Consider the following 17963-nt stretch of genomic DNA (forward strand, 5'->3'; position numbering starts at 1 on the left):
TATATATATATATATATATATATATATATACCTCAATTCAAAAGTTTGAGGTCAGTTTGAGGTACTTTTGTTGAATAAGGATGCATTAAATAATAATAAAAAGTGACCGTAAAGACATTTGTTGCAAAGGATATAGCGATATAAGGATATATGTTTCAATTAAATGCTGTTTTTTTATTCATCAATGAATATAATTTTGTTCATCGGTTCATCAACTTTCTGTTCATCAAATTTTTCTCCTGGAGAAAAATAAAATCACAGTTTTCACAAAGATATTAAGCAGCACAACTGTTTTTAACATTGATAATAATAAGAAATGTTTTTTGAGCACCAAATCAGCATATTAGAATGATTTCTGAAGGATCATGTGACACTGACGTCTGGAGTAATGATGATGATAAATTCAGCTGCCATCACATGAATAAATTGCACTTTGAAATATATTAAACTAGAAAACAGTTATTTTAAATTATAGTAATAAGGGCCTTTCACACCGCTTTAGTTCCAGAACTAAATGGACAGTACTAAAGTACTGGGACGATTTTGCGCAAACTATTTCCCAGTACCATTTAAAGGGTTGCATTCGCACTGACAGTGTGTACTAAGAAGTGACGTAAGCCGGTCGACAGCGGCGTCATTTGTGCGCGGCGTTCAACAACAGAAACAAAGAAGAACAACATTAACAACAGGAGGATGGAGGACGCTGTGATCGGAGCTGTGTTTTTGTTGTGTCTCGCGGGTTTCACAATAATGGACATGGAAAGTCGACATATACGTAAAGCGATTGAAAGAATGGAAAGGAGGACTAAGAATCTCCAACAGCAACTGGCAGTGCTACATTTGCTACAAGTGCCTGCACTTCAGTGTCCGTAGTTTATAATATTTTTACTGTATTTTTGATTAAATAAATGCAGCCTTGGTGAGCATAAGAGACTTCTTAAAATAAATAAATAAATACATACATAACAAATCATACCGACTCCAAACTTAGTTTAATGCCTTGCATGTGTGTGCCAAACAGTGTAGGTCACTGGGTAACTCTTATAAGAGATGAGACCGTTTCTAGTGAAACTGCACCTGTCACAATGTGCCATTTGTCTCATATGTTTAAAAAAAAAAAAGAAAGTAAAATAAATAAAAATATTGTCATGACACAAAAGAAAAATTACAAAAATAATGCAACATACTGTTTCGTAACTGTTAGGCAATGTTTATGGCACACAATCTCCCTGCTATTGGCCGGTGAGTTAAAGTTAATTTTGGACCCTGCAGTTCTTATTAAAGCTACCAGCCAACTGGTGAGTAACTCCCAATCCCAAAGGCAATTTTTACTTTCATTTGGCACTTGGTAAGTGTTAATTTTGGGCGCTGCATGTTATTTGTATTAATTGGATTATATTGAATAAGTCAGTTCTGCAGCAGCGTGTTGTTTGGTAAATCTCACTCATGTTCTTGCCAGTCAGGAGACGTAAAGTTCCTTTCCTTATGATTTCTTAAGGTAGTTGTACTCCCACACCTTCACTGCTGCCTCTGAACTAATGTGACATGCACACCATACATAATTTCAAAACTGTATTCATCAAGTAATGAGTCTACACTTCCTCTGACATTAACCTGGCAGAAGAGGGAAGGCAGCTGATTTGTCACATTTTCACTTTCTGACCTACTATCACTCTTTTTGTATGTATCCATCTTTATTCACAATGGTTTAATCATAATGCATCAGAGAGGAAAGGCAGGAATTTAATTTTCACCTCAAGATCACCACAGAAGAGGGTTGGAGAGAGGAAGAAATGGGATAGAAAAAAGCGATGAGGAGAGTATGAAAGATGAAGAGAATGAGATCGAAGAAGGAAAGAGGAATGATGTAGGTGATGTGGTTGAGGATGTTTGGGAAGACTAAAATGTGTGAAGGTGAAGTAGAGGAATGGAAATGGAAGAAATGTAGTGCAAAATATGAAGCAGAAAAAAATGGAAAAAGCCTCTCAATACTTTCTTCTTTTTAGCTTTAGTTTACTGTGTGATCAACTCAGATCCAGGAACTTTCTTGAAGTTCAATTAGCATTGTATTTTTTTAGTAGTGTTTTCAAATGTTATGTGTAAATGCAGTAATGCTGATATATTTTCTTCTCAGTCTGTTTATTTCATAAGGTTGTAATATTTATAAATCCATAATTTATAACCTTGAGCCACTCACTCCTTCGCAAAGCTTCACAAAAACTGAATAGATGATCATTTCTGATTCTGATTGTAAAACAGATGCAGAACTTCTGCTGCAGATGGCTTGTGTTCATCTCCCTGCATGTGTGATAAAAAATAAAGCATAACTCCTTTGAACCCAGTTTAAGGTCGGAACAATTCATAATTGCAGCAGCTGCTGAGTCGTCCCTAAGTGGTCACGTGATGACATAAAAGCAGCACCACGTGCTCCATTGAGTCGGGCCTCATGTTTACCAAAGCCATGCTGCAAATGCAGAGTCGTTTTGCAAATAATAAGCATATTGTTTCTTTAAAAAAATGATTGAAGTGTTACAGATTCAGATTTAAGTCACATTGATGAAGAAATGGTGAGCAGCCCTTGGTCAAGTCCAGAGCGGATACTCTGAAGTTCCACTGTAATTAGCATCATATAATCGTGTTTGAATCAAAGATTTGTCACCACAGTTGGATAAAAGACCTTTTGATTTCACGCTAACTTCAAAAAGATGCAAAGAGATGGATGTTGCTGGTTTCTCTCAATAACTAATGGAAACAACATAACGCATTATTTGACTACAGAAAGGTCTGTGCAACATTATGGGAGTCAGTGGAAACACAAGCACAAACAAATGCACTGGGTACGCTTCAGCACACACTCATCCATAAGGGTCCTTTATGCACAATGTAAAATGGCATGTGAGATGCTTGTTTATAGTCTGGAAAATTAAGTGAGAAATGTTGAGCTGCAGGGATCTCAGTTTTTCCCGCTTGGATACGTTGTTAGGTTGTTTTTGTTTATTGCGTGACATTTGTGCTGTATGGTACTATTTAGTAACTGTGACTTCAGCTGTCTTTACACTGATCTGAATTCAACCTTACCGTTCTGTCATCAGACATTCACAGGTGTCAGAAAGTTTCCATAAAAGGGTAATATTGAGCTGATTTTTATTTATTAATGTATGTTTTAGTTAAGGCATTTTTTCCTCTAATGATATAAACCATTTATATGGCAAAAAAGCAATATTGCGATACTTCTATTTATTTACATACAGTAGATTCCTCAATTCAGATTGAAAATTATCTATAAAATTAAATCACTGCATTTTTTTATGATGTAATATGCATTGTTAGGCCTGGAATAGAATATTAGGAAAATACATCAGATATATTTGTTAAAAACAATACAAAGGGCTTTGAAAAAATACTTTCAGCAAAGATGCATTAAATTGATCAAATGTGTTTTTTGTGCTAATTTACCTTTATTTAATTTTTCTAACAATATAAAAACATTGTATGGCAAAAAACGTCAGTGTACTTTAATTTATTTGCATACATTTCTCAATTCAGTTTAGTATCTATAAAGTAAATTGCATTATATTGCCACATTATTCTATACTATGGATAATTAGCCTTAGGGCTTATGATGGGGGTCACTTATTTGGAGAAGTTAAAAAAAAAAATCTTGTTAATTTTTTCATGACTGACTATTTTCGATACTTTTTCCAATGGAGAGCAATTTATGAATTTGACTACAAAAATAGAGCATGGTTATTGGAAATATTTACTTTTGAAATGTATTTTGCTGTAGCACCATCCTCTTCATGTGTATCATTTGGACTGTATTGTTTTTTTCCTCCCCAGTTTTGAACAGAATTGTCTGTCTTGTAACATGATGTGCTCGTTTGATCTCTTTGTTTCATGCTTAATCTGTCAGTATCTGAGCTCTTGCTGTCTCTGTATCCTCACCCTTTCAATCAACACTCCAATCTCCTCATTATAGTGGGGATAAATCTGTTTGTGTGTGTCACCGAGCGAATCGCCATGTGAGTCATGCACACCCTGGCATGAAATCTGGAGGATTTTTCTGGAATTTCAATATGCATTAAAACAAAAAAATTAACCCCACATACATTTCTGCCTACAAATTACTCCGTCCTTACATGCACTTTCATACCAGTAGTGTGAAGCCACACACACGCTCCTACACTGGATGATGAAATAATGAGTGGCACATTAGTCACGTTATTCATCGACAAAATGACATCAGTAATGTGTAATCCGATGTTCATTCACTTAGAAAAGTAGTCCCACCACAAAGGGACAATTCAGCTTTGAATTCAATTTCAGCAAGGACACATTACATTGATCAAGTGACAGTAAACACATTTACATGTCATTGTTACAAAAAATTATATTCAAATAAATGCTGTTCTTTGAACTTTGTTCATCAAAGAATGCTAAGCAAAATATTAAGCAGCACAACTGTTTTTAACTTTGAGCACCACGTCAGCATATTAAAATGATTTCTGAAGGACCATGACTGAAGACTGGAGTAAATTCAGCTTTGCCATCACAGGAATAAGTTAAATTTTAAAATATATTTTAAGTGTTATTTTAAATTGTAATAATATTCCTTTTTTTTTCTGTATATGAGCAAATAAATGCACCCTTGCTGTGCATAAAAGACTTCCATTGTAAGTGCATTACTGCTTTTCCTGTTTTTATAACCTGAGGGGGAGAGTTGACATGATATCCTGAGGTAACTGACAACATCACGTGGATACAGCTGAAAGAGCTTAAGCTGTTCCTGGAAAGTTCCTGTAACCCTTTCCTTTAATCGACAAAATCGACACCTTGATCTTGCATTGCTCCAGTTTGAACATCAAAACTTGAAGTCTTGAATCTGTGGTTCCTCTAACAGCATGTATATGTTCCCTCCCTCAAGCCTTTTGTCCTAGATTTAAAGTCGTCCTTCACTATGTCTTTTTAGGAAGAATGATCTAGAAAGGGCACAACAGAATGCCAGTTATATTTAGCTGCAAAAACACATTTTATAATATCAAACCCATCATATCGCTCCCTCGCTCTCTCATTTGTTAATGTTTGATGTGTCATTATCAGACAGACCTCAGGTGGGTTTCTAATTCTCCTCTCTAAGGAGTGAATGCCCAGGGTGACTGAACTGATTTGCAGAGATATGATCTGAATCAGGAGAAAAAGAGAGCAGAAGTGTGTGCGCGTGTGCGTGTGTGTGTGTGTACGTGAGTGCGTGTGTGTGTGTGTGTGTGTGTGTGTGTGTGTGTGTGAGAGAGAGAGACAGGCCAGCTATTCTCCTGTCTCGTTCAGCTCTGTTCTTCCTGTTCTCCATAATACAGAACTATTAAAGAATGCTGTTAAGCTAATGCTCTTTTGCTTGCCCTTGTTCTCTCTCTATGTCTCTCTCTCTCTTTTACTCTTTCTGCATTACCGCCTTTTGTCTCATTCTCTCTTCACTAAACATCTGTCATTGTCTTTCTCCATCACATGTTGTGAATGGTTAGTGCGTAGTGTGAGTTTAGTTGTTAGATCATTAAACCCATCTTTCTTTAGTGGATAAAGGTTTGTGCGTGTCTTTGTCATGTCTCATCTTGATCCCATCAGCAGAGTCAGGTGTGTGTGTCATGCTTTGCCATTTCGTGTCAAGTTGTCTTCATCAAGCCGATTTGCTTCACTACAATTATCATTTAATTTGTCAGTAATTTATAGGCTCAGATCAATCTAAACTGCTTAATTGAATGAATACCCTCGTGATTTCTCGCTCTCTGTCTGTCCTGTTCTTGAGTTTGTCGATTGACACTTGTCATTTGTGTGTCTGTGCAGTGTACGCTTCGTGCCGTGTGTGTTTGCGTGTTTTCTGGGAATGTGCGTGTATTTAGTGATGCTATATCTCTCGTTGTTTTTGGCAGCCACCGGCATTCGTTTGTGGTGTGGACCACCCACTCTCTGCTTGCTGCATCTCCAGCCTATCACCTGACAGGGTAATGCACCAATCAGCTTGCCTGTGATCTGTGTCATGTGACCGTGCCTGCCATTTTTGACGTCTCTTTTTTTTGTTAATCCTTTAATTTGACCAATTGTTCGTTGTCTAGTAGTGACTCCCTGACCTGCTTGACCCTTCCTCTAGAGCTCAGTTGAACTGGGAATCATCTATGTTCCTTCATCACCATTCTATGTTGATACTTGGGTCATGATACACAGTACATATTATCATTTTTGGTTGCAAAAGAGTGCAACAGTGCCCGTCTACTTTTTCAGTGGTTTTGGTGCTGTGATCTTTGGTGTTGGGCGCTAAAAATTATTATTATTATTGAAATCTCTGATTAGTGGAGATTTCTTCACAGAATTATGAGTAATGTAGTTTTCAATAGTCAATGCTTTGAAATGGAAAATAAGTGCTACCAGTGTATTGTTTCTGTATCGTGACATTAGTATCACAATGACAATACTGTTTTTCTTTCGTCTTGTTAACCCATACCTCCAGAGTTTGTGCTACAGCATGATTGATCCCAAAACCCCTGACCCACATTCCATTTATCCAAGACAGTGTAAATCCGGATAAAAGGGTGATACATCCTGGTTGTATATCCTGGTTAGATATCCTTGTTAAAACCATGAAGCTTGAAGCTGTGAGGGGAAGAAATAGGTGTCATAGTGCTGGGTTGATCATTGAAGCCCTGTCCCGTGGCCTCATTCATAAAACATTAGAAGCTTTAGAGGCCATCTTTGCTTAGCTACTGTTAGAGTACCAGTAAGTGCTTATTATGAGGCCTTTTTAATTATTCATCATTTTATATGCTTACAGGGTCCAGAATTAACACTCGCCAAGCACCAATTGCGAAAACAAATTAGCTTCAGTAAGTAAATAAAACTCAGCCAGTTGGCTGGCAACTTTATTGGGAACTGTAGCACTGAAAGGTTTAAATTAAATTGCAAAAACAATAGTATGACCCATCACTGATGAAATTGATATTAGAGTGTTGTGAATTCAAATTACTTTGTCTTTGATTTTGTCAAAGACAGCTGTCTCTCTTAACAGCTTTTATGTAAGTGACAACTTGCCATCAAACTTTATCTTGAATTTGTCTTCTCCAGAACCTAAAATATGGTGAATTATATAGTATCTGTAAAAAGTATTCACCCCCCTCCATTGGACGTTGTGTGTGTTTTTAAAGGGGTGATATGATGTTGCTAAAAAGAACATTATTTTGTGTATTTGGTGTAATAAAATGTGTTTATGCGGTTTAAAGTTCAAAAAACACATTATTTTCCACATACCGTACATTATTGTTTCTCCTCTATGCCCCTCCTTTCTGAAACGCATCGATTTTTACAAAGCTCATCGGTCTGAAAAGCGAGGTGTGCTGTGATTGGCCAGCTATCCAGTGCGTTGTGATTGGCCGAATACCTCAAGCGTGTGACCGAAATGTTACGTACCATACTGTCAGGCCGTGTCCCGGTTTACAGATTTTCTTTATGCACCAAGAGCTTGTAACACTTCAAAGAGGAAGTAAAAATTGAAATCGCATCATATGACCCCTTTAAGACATTCCTGTTCATCTTTATTTAGCTTTATTTTGAGGTTGTTGTTTTCCTGGAGGATAAATCCTCCATCACAGGTATCTTGTAGGCTCTCAGGTTTTCCTTCAGGATTACTTTGTATTTTGCTGTATTCCTTTTACCCTCTCAAGCCTTCTAGGTGTACACAGAATTGTCTCTCAAGTATGATGCTGCAACCGCAGTGTTTTTCTCACTCAGTTTAATGGCTTGTGCCAAACATTAGCATGATAGCCAAAAATCTATTTTACTCTCATCAGACCACAGAACCTTCTTCCAGCTGTCCTCAGTGTCTCCCACATCCTGGCAAACTGTAGCAGAGACATCATGTGACATTGCTGAACAGTGGCTTTTCTCTTTGCCACTCTCTGCTAAAACACCTGGGCAAGCGCTGAAGCTTGTAACTCCTTCAGAGCTGTCATTGGTCTCTAGGTGGTCTCTCCCAGCGGTCTCTTTCTTACACTCATTTTAATCGTACTCCAATAGATATTCACTGGCTTGGAAATATTCTTGTGTCCATCCCTTGACTTGTGCTTTTCAGTTTATGAGCTGCTTGGAGCGGTTTCAGGAGTCTGTCTCTCTCTCTCTCTCTCTCTCTCTCTCTCTCTCTCGCTCTCTCTTTTCATGGCCAGTTTTGGCACAGTAGTGACTCACCAGAAGTTGGACTGTCCAGACACTTGTGTATTAATTTATAAGATGTCAGAGAGTATTTATGTGTATTGCATTAAAGGGGGTGAATATTTATCAAGTCTACCATCCAAACACTACCATTCGAAAGTTCGGGCTCAGTATTTTATTTTATTTTTTCTCAGTGACGTCAAAATGCCAAGGTTGAATTTATTTGATTAAATGTACAGTAAAAACAGTAATATTGTGAAATATTATTGCAATTTAAAATAACTGTTTTCTATTCCTTTTAAAATGTAATGCATTGCTGTGATGACAAAGCTGAATTTTCAGCAGCCATTAATTCAGTCTTAAGTGTCAAATAATCCTTCAGAATTTATTCTAATATGTTTATTTGTTAATATTTGGAAACATTTCATCGTATCAATGTTAAAAACAGTTGTTCTGTTTACATTTTTGTGGAAACCATGATGTATTTTTTCAGGACTCTTTAAACAGAAGGATCAAAAGAACCTTTTGTAAATCTTTTGTAGCATCAAAAATGTCTTTACTGTCACTTTTGATCCTTGCTAAAATGTATTAATTTCTTTTAAAAAAAAAAACATTCTGACCCCAAACTTTTAAGCAGTCCTTTATTTTAGAGCACTATTAATAGTTCAGTGTTGTGAAATGCATGTGAAACATTTCTCTCGTGACACAAATGTGAGGAACAAAATCGCAATGACAAATTTTTGTGACCAGTGCCACTTTTCTGAGAGATTTGAATTTGAGGTGTCACAAATACATTAAATATACACTTCAGTTATATCAGAAAGAGAAGGAAGAAATCAAAAGAGATAAGTGTCTCTCTGGTTTTGTTCCTCTGTTATCTAGAGCAGTGGTTGATCTTAAAATGTTCTGACTGTTGCTTTTTCACCATTAGGCTTAGAAAAGGCCAAGAAAGCTGACCGCAACATCTGAAGGAACATAAACCAGTTTAATTCGGTTTCGTGATGCTTTTCTTTATACATGTGCCCTAAAATGTAAGGTTAACATGCCCAAACAGAAAAAAAATTGTCTTATTTGTCAATCGGCAAAACAAGATTTCTCATGAATATTAGTTTTAGCTTCTTTACAGTAAGAAGCCTATCGTTTCTGAGATCTTGACAGTGTAATAGTGGGGAAACAGCCATTCTATATGTGTTTTGTGTTGTGAATGTTCAGTTGTGTATATATGTGTCTGTGCGACGTGTTTATCTTTTGAGGAGGGTTTCTGTGCTGTACTCGTGTTGAAGAATCAGGAGGCACCACATCTGTTTCAAATCTAATGAATCAATATTGAGTTTGCAGTCAAAACATGTTTGGTCTTTTCACACAGTGCTGACTGTACCCCCCTCTCACGCTTGTTATTTCCACATATTAACCTTTCTTCTCTCTCTTTCTCTGATGGGCAGATCACTGGTGGAAGATGATGATGCTCAGATGATGAAGGTGTCTCTGGGATGCAGTGAAATGGGGCTTTCCTCCCACTTGCAGGCCTCAAAAACAGGAAACACACGCTTCTTTACCAGCAACACACACAGCTCTGTGGTTTTACAGGTGAGTGTGTGTGATTACATATGTCTCTTACTAAATGTCAGGGCGGGTGTGTGGGGTGTCACCATCTGCCATTCCGGCATCATATCACACGTGAGAGTTTGTGGGTGTGTGTGTTTGGAAGAGACTGTGAAGGTCATCTCTGCTGTTTCTGGCAGTCAGGCTTTAGTTCACACATAAAGATGATAATATTATGATCATCATCCTCATTGGTGGTGGGCTCAGTCCTGCCTGAAGTCCAAGAGAACCTTCATTAGCACCTACCTGCGGGTCACCTGACAAGTGTCAGCATGTGCTTGTGTGGGAACAAAGGTGAGAATTTAATTGGAATTTGCCGGTGAGTCATTGCAGACAGATCAATAAGTAAAGGTCACCTGATTCCCTTTGTTTGTGTGCATCTGTTCATATTTATTTAACCCTCTCTGATGCATGATGTCCTCTTCAGTGGACTATTTTTATGTAATAATATGTCAGTTTAAAACTAAGCGAGCCATTGCAATAATGGCCATATTTCTAATATTAATTATAATTCGAAATGATATCCAGCGTACAAACAGTGGCACTATCAGAACATTTGTTTTTTGTTTTTCTGTTTTTTGACCAGCAGACAGGAACATTTTTGATAAATCACACACTTCTCTTCATATGCTTAGACTGGTCTGTGAGGGGGGCAAAAAAAATTTTTTCCCCAAAAGCATCTTTTTGCAAAAGATACTTTTTTGCTGTGTTATTTATCAAATAAATGCAGCCTTGGTGAGATGACTTTTAAAAACATTGAAAAATCTTATCGGCCCCAAACTTTTGAACAGTAGTGTAGGTTCACTGTGTGTTTACAATGGGATAAGAGTGTATATATGTGCGTGTACACACAGACAAATTCATGTATTGCTTGATTTCTAGATGTCATTAGCACTGACAATTTATATTGACGTGATGAGGTCACTCTATTGATTCCTCCTATCACAATGTCCTTGACAGCTGTCATCCATCACTTGATCGCCATTCAGCCTGAAATCAGCTACTGCTGTTAGAGGTGAATTGTGTTTAAATGAACTTCAAATGGCAGTTTATTAAGATCGAATCAGTTTGTTAAATCAGAATACCACAGATAAACAATATTTGAAAGAAGCTGAAGTTGAAGACAGCCGCTCTGAGATCATGACTTAATTTCAATTTGAATCGGTCACATGGCACATGTGTCCTAAAGCACAGCAGCCCTCATCACCCTGCAATATCACTAACCGCTGGAAAAATGATTTGATTCATTCCAGTGATTTGTTGGGAAACAGCACTCAGTTCATTTGATTGGATGTTTATCCCCAGGCTCTGTGTGTCCTCACATACCGAACATACACAGAATGAGAGTTTTAGCAGAGGAACCAGGTTTAGTGTGTGTTTTAGCACATGTTTTGTGTTGTACATCCATTCATTTTATAAAAAAGCTGCAAATTTGTGCTGACAAAACAACACAATTAATTGTTATAGACCTTTTCTATTTTTTTTTATATTTTTTATTGTCATCATAATAATGATATTAATGTAAAAAAAAGTATTATTTTTGAAATATTATTTTAATATAAATTATTCCATAGTGACACAATAAACATATAGCCCACACACACTTACACAAAGTGTTTGTTAATGTAGACGCCTCAACAAAAAATGCTTTTACTGTCATATTAGATGCAGCATTGTTATCTTCTACATTTTGCATTTAGACATTTAGCAGACGCTTTTATCCAAAGCGACTTATGAACGAGGCACAAGCAAAGCTTTTAGTTTTCAATTTTATCAGACGCTGATGTTATGAGGCAGGTAAAGACAGCCTGTTGGCTATTCCACGTTTATCGAGGCATGTCTGTTAAACTCCAGCTCAGAGTGTGTAGTATAGTGTTTGGCGCTTAAAAAGCTTATGTGTAATTTCGGTGAGTGCAGCACTGATTGGATTGTGCCTTATTTCATGTCCTATCACATGCTTGGCATTTGCTTTTGCACATGCTGCTGTATTGAGCCTGACACAGCGGCTCGGAGAGTGTGCGTGCAAGTGGACGATGACTCTGTCCTGTTAATTATGGCTCGTCTGTGCCATGGGAGCCCATCTCTGCTGCAGTCCCCTCATGCATCTGACCTCCTGTTCATTAATTAACCCCACAATCTTTTATTCAGAAATGACACTCATGGGACACATAGTAATGATACAGCTCCTTAACATTCACACTCTGTTTTCATGGGTGATAACAACAGATGCTTTAGTGTTTTTTTGTTCTTTTTTTATCTCAAGACCATTTTGGTCAATCTCTTTCCTCCTCATTAAGTGCATTACTGAAATGCTTGTCAGTCATCTCACTTCCTCTGTTTTATTTTCTTCCCTCTGTCTCGCAGGGTTTTGACCAGTTGAGGATTGAGGGTCTGCTGTGTGATGTCACGTTGGTGGCGGGAGATGGGGATGAGGCGTTTCCTGTTCACCGAGCCATGATGGCCTCCTCCAGCGACTACTTTAAAGCCATGTTTACAGGTGAGTGAGAGAACAAGACGTGGGATAAAAAAGGATTAGGTGAGGTGAAGCCAAGTTTCCAGGTGAGGAAGGGATAAAGGAAAGAAGAAGAAAAAAAACGAGGTGTTTTGGGACCGAGAGGTCAAAGTTTGACAGAAGAGAAAGAGAAGAGAGACTCCAGTTAAGTTATTAATAAACAGACAATGTTGATGCACTAATCAGTTATACTGGATTGTTTTTGTTTGTGTTTAGTACTGTCACTTTTTTTGGGTGTTAGTATAAATATGTTAGTCTTAAGGTTATCTATAAGGCAGTGTGCTCCAAAACAGTGACAAAATTCGCATTTAGAAGAACACTCTGCTCCGGTCCAGAGACATGATAGCATGGAGCGGATCACATGAGCGAGTCGGCACCTACCACAAAATGTATCGGAGCTATTTGAATTCTACACAGAATGCTATATTTTATAGCAATATGGATGAGATTGTGGCTGGCTTACCCTGTCAAATGCGGCTTTACGGAGCTCAACGGCTCTAGCCCAAGCTGTGATATAAACGAACGCTATTGGCTATTTTAAAAAGGGGCGGGGCTGCTTGATATGTCCCGCCCTGTCTTCCTGTTTCAGTTAAAATGACGTCAACACATAGAGTAACGCTGCGTGTTTCTAAGCATTTCAGGGGACCTTTATATCTTTTGCTTTTTTTCCCTTTTTTTAGTTTGTTAATCATGTAAATATCAGTAACATGTCAGTCTCATTTAGTCACACCAGAGACTTCCCTCAGAGCTCAGAATGTTCCTGATTCTCCCTCAATTCACCCCCTCCCTCACTCGCCCTCTCTCTCTCTCTCAGAAGCGCACTCTGTTTCTTGGGAAGAAAGAACAAAGCAAGAGAGGTGAAAAAAGATAAGAAAGCAAGGGATTTGCTCGGGGTTATTTGGGAAAGCATGTTCAGAGATAATCTGTTCGATGGAAAGGACTTCATTTCGTTATTTGAATTGAGTTCAGCTATTCCCTAAATAATTATGCCATTTAATACTGCATACTACCAAATCCCGGATGAATTTTTTACACAAAACTATTATGAGAGAGCACTAAAACAATTATAAAGAAGCAGTGTGCCCAGGGAATCCTCTTTCTGCAGGCTTACACCATTTCCTAACTAGAGCTGGGGGAAAATCGGTTTATCGATGCTTCATGATCCTGAATCAGTCCAAAAAAATTCAGAATTGATTCAGAGTTGAATTATTAAAACCATGGTGTTATGAGCACTTAGTTGCTTAGCGATTCACTACACACTGCCGTTCAAAAGTTTAGATCAGTAAGAATTAATATGCTTATTATAAATGTTTATTTGTTTGTTTATTTATTTAATAAGGGACAATACACATTAATAATAAATAACATTTAAAATGTGTCGGATTTAGCCAAATTGGCTAATTTTCATCAGTAGTCCCTTGGCAGATTGATGTTAAAGACGATGAAAACAGCAGACAAAATATTCTTTTAACACAAAAAGAATTAAGAAACTGCAAAATCTCTACAAATGGTCACAATTTTGTTACAACAGTAAACACATTTTCAGCCTTCTAGAGAAACCACAAGTACCTGTAATATAACTTCTTTAACTCTGGCGGAAGTCTATTCCAGTCATGTGTTCCTCTAAAAGCAAATAATAACTGGCCAAAAGGCAGAGTAAAAATATTTATAATGTTACAAAAGATTTCTGTTTTAAAAATAGAAACACAAAAATATTAAGTAGCACCGCTGTTTTCGACATTGATAATAAGAAACGTTCTTGAACACCAATCACAGAATGATTTCTGAATGACCATATGAATCTGAAAATGACTGCTGATAATTCAGCTTTGCCATAACAAGAATAAATTACTTTTTTTTGTCCTAACTAGTCAGGACATTTTGTTGATTGCATGGTTTCTATTTCTACAATATCGAGACAGTTAGCCATGCACTCCAAATCTAACTGATTCAAAATTCAGTTCCTGATAATGTCGCAATAATCATTAAATATCTTCTAAATAGCTGTGCTAAATTGTCAGGACGTGCATTTTGCACTCTGCACAAACACACAGATCGTCTTTTGGTTGTGTATGGAATGTGTATATAGTAGGGATGTGCATCTCCATAACTGAGGGTGATGCGATACGTATCTTGATGCATAGCCATCGATACGATACTTAAAGTTACATATGAAGCAGCTACCGATGTGATACGATTCACCCCATTACGATGCAGTGCGATCCGATTTAGATTCGATTCAATGCAATACAATGCAATGGAAAAAATATGATGCTATGCAATTCAATATGGTACAGATAGTTTGCAAATCACGTTCAGACAGATAGCAAGTCATTAATTAACTCAAGTGCCTTCTGACTTCTAATGCCTCGGTCTCCGTAGTGTTGTGATATGTCATATTCACGTAGCAGCAGTGGTGATGAGAGAACGCGCTTGAGAAACTGTTTAGAGAGGAGAAATCAATCTACATATAAAATATTGGTCACAAATTATTGGTCACTTTCTAAATAATAAAAGTATAGCACATCTAGATAAATAGTTTTTTTACCAATGCATATATGTTAGAAATGATGCATCGCAATACAAATGCCAACTTGGATCCAGTGCATACTTTTTAAAATCAGTGCATCGCATCGTTAACTTTAATGCCGATGCACTGATGCGAATCTGTGAATATTACCATCCCTAGTATGTAGCTGAGAAATGTGCTGTATCTGTTATCTTATAAAAGGTCAGTAGTATTTATAAGCCCATCAAAGTCCTGCTCATGCATGTGTGCCATGTGCATTTAAGCACTGCAAGACTTCCATAATTGCTGTCTGTATTACTTTCTTTCATTCTCCCCTTGTGTTCTGCTTATCCCTTTGCTCTTGTTCTCTCTCACTTTCCTTCTCTCTTTCTCCATCTCAGCATAGTTGAGAAATCACATCTGAACTAATGAAAGTGGTTTGATTTATTTCAAACGTGGCACTTGAATAAGTGGCTCATTATCATGGTAAAGAGAATTGGTGACAGCTTGCAGTGAGACTCGCTTATCTTCTCTCTTATTTCCTCTTTCTCTCGTTCTCCTTATTGTTTCTGTCACTCTCCCCTCTCTGCCTTTGATCCGCTAATTTGCAACGTTTTTTGCCAATCCCTCCCCCATTCTTTTCTTTCTCATTCTCTTCATCTGCTTTTCCCCTTTTTTATATCTGTTTTGCTTGAATATTTCTTTGCACTGATTTTTTCTTGCTTTCATCTCCTCCCTCCATCATCTTTTCCACTCTTTCTCTTTTTTTCCCCCAGGTGGAATGAAAGAGCAGGATTTGATGTGTATAAAGCTGCATGGCGTGAATCGAATAGGGCTAAAGAAGATTATAGACTTCATTTACACCGCCAAACTCTCTCTCAACATGGAGAACCTGCAGGACACCCTAGAGGCTGCTAGCTTTCTCCAGATCCTGCCTGTCCTTGACTTCTGCAAAGTCTTTCTCATTTCTGGGGTAGGACACTGTTCAAACCATTTCAAATGAGAATGCTCTAATGTACTTTGTAGTATTAACACACAGTTCTTATCCTCTCTTAGGTGTCACTGGACAACTGCGTGGAGGTGGGGCGCATCGCCAACACCTACAACCTCACAGAGGTGGACAAATACGTCAACAACTTTATCCTAAAGAATTTCCCCTCGCTACTCGGCACCGGCGAGTTTGTCAAACTTCCATTCGAACGTCTAGCGTTTGTGCTCTCCTCCAACAGTCTAAAACACTGCAGTGAGCTGGACCTGTTCAAATCTGCATGCCGCTGGTTACGCTACGAAGAAGGCCGCATGGAATACGCCGCCAAGCTAATGCGCAATATCCGATTCCCCCTCATGAGTCCAACAGAACTCATAAACCACGTACAGACTGTCGACTTCATGCGTACGGACAATACCTGTGTTAATCTTTTATTAGAAGCCAGCAACTACCAGATGATGCCATACATGCAGCCAGTGATGCAGTCGGAACGAACTATGATCCGTTCAGACAATACCCATTTAGTGACGCTAGGGGGCGTGTTACGGCAACAGCTGGTTGTAAGTAAAGAGTTGCGACTTTTTGACGAGAAAGCACATGAATGGAAGGCACTGGCACCCATGGACGCCCCGCGCTACCAGCACGGGATCGCAGTGATCGGGAACTTTTTGTATGTGGTCGGGGGACAGAGTAACTATGACACGAAAGGAAAAACAGCTGTGGATACCGTGTTTCGATACGACCCGAGATATAACAAGTGGATTCAGGTGGCGTGTCTGAATGAGAAGAGGACTTTCTTTCATCTGAGCGCTCTCAAAGGACATCTATACGCTGTGGGTGGGAGAAACGCTGCAGGAGAGCTGGGTGAGTCAGCAAGGGATTTAAGTGTCACAGCAGGGGACAGATTTCCAAGGGACACGCTGTGCTTCAGTTGTTGGCATGTTTTGTAAATATAACATTAATAGGTGTCTTGCAGTGCTAATTATGTGTGGATGCAAACAAAAATTTGAAATGCTAAAAAGATCTTGGTATTTTTGGTTGGTCCTAATTATAGAAAGATTTGACTTTATGCTGAAGGAGAGCTGGTTTGTCAGTAGTGCTGCCCACTAAAGGGTGTTGCTAATCATGTCAGTGGTTCTCAACTGGTGGGCCGTGACTCAAAATACTTCGTCACTAATGTAGAAGCTAGCATAATTAGGCAGATACCAACATGGACTTGACTTCACCTCCACCTTCAGAACCATGGATTACACAAGATAAAAATTACAACCCAGACTACATTAAAAACTCGTTTGCGTGCAGTGAGGATCAACACATTTTGTGCTGTCACCATTGCGTTTTGTAATGTGAATTTTGGAATGCTGAGAGCATGACACTATCAAAAATGTAAAATTGCAGTGTAACTGAAGTAGCAGCAGATAATTTCTAAAGAGTAGAGTGCAGATATGTCTCTATGCATTAGGGCTGCACGATTAATCGAATGCAATATTCATGCGCATCTTGTCAGTAAAGCTGGTTCTGTGATTAGTAGTAAATCTCCATCACGTGCTTTCAGATGGAGCAACATTTACTACACAGAGCCATAGTTCACTGACAAGCTACGCAATATCGCGTTCATTATCGCAGATAATTTAATCGCGCGATAATGAAATCGAAGATATCATTCTGCGATAACAGCTGTTTGCGTAGCTTCTCAGTGAACTACAGCTCTGTGTAGTAAATGCTGCTCCATCTGAAAGCATGTGAAAATACCACATTTAATAACGTTTTTACTCCAAACTCACTTTATAACGTGAGTCGAGTGTTTGAAATAAATCCTTCAGTGAGATAATGTGGCTTCTTACACAGAATAAGGCACGCAACATATTTCATAGTATTCTAAGAGGTGATAAAGGCTATTTCGTTTAGCATTTAAAGGGGTCCTATTATGCTCTTTTACAAAGCCTTGATTTTGTTTTGAGGTTGTACTAGAATAGGCTCTCATACTAGGTTGTTCGAAAAACACATAATTTTTCACATATTTTACATTATTACAACACCTCTCTCCCCAGTCTGGCATGAATGGCTCGAATAGTTCCTGTATCAAATGAAGGCCCACCTTCTGAAATACGAAATGTGCTGTGATTGGTTAGCTGGGCCAGTGTGTGTTGTGATTGGCACCA

The 17963-nt window shown here is 38.2% G+C and overlaps 1 protein-coding gene across 4 annotated transcripts in view; it reads left to right on the top strand.

The window, feature by feature from the left end:
- LOC107700252 (kelch-like protein 13) overlaps positions 1 to 17963 on the top strand; it is a 66153-nt gene that overhangs the window by 32524 nt on the left and 15666 nt on the right. For 3 of the 4 annotated variants that reach the window (XM_016501856.1, XM_016501857.1, XM_016501854.1), the window contains 4 exons: positions 9633 to 9777; positions 12157 to 12289; positions 15590 to 15786; positions 15870 to 16665. In XM_016501856.1, coding sequence (XP_016357342.1) covers positions 9633 to 9777; positions 12157 to 12289; positions 15590 to 15786; positions 15870 to 16665 — 1271 coding nt within the window. Of the gene's footprint in view, positions 1 to 5924; positions 5997 to 9632; positions 9778 to 12156; positions 12290 to 15589; positions 15787 to 15869; positions 16666 to 17963 lie in introns of all 4 variants that reach the window. The other variant, XM_016501853.1, reaches the window with a different exon arrangement.

This window comes from Sinocyclocheilus anshuiensis, unplaced genomic scaffold (assembly GCF_001515605.1).
Source record: "Sinocyclocheilus anshuiensis isolate Anshui unplaced genomic scaffold, SAMN03320099.WGS_v1.1 scaffold1236, whole genome shotgun sequence".
In the NCBI taxonomy this organism is placed as follows: Eukaryota; Metazoa; Chordata; class Actinopteri; order Cypriniformes; family Cyprinidae; genus Sinocyclocheilus; species Sinocyclocheilus anshuiensis.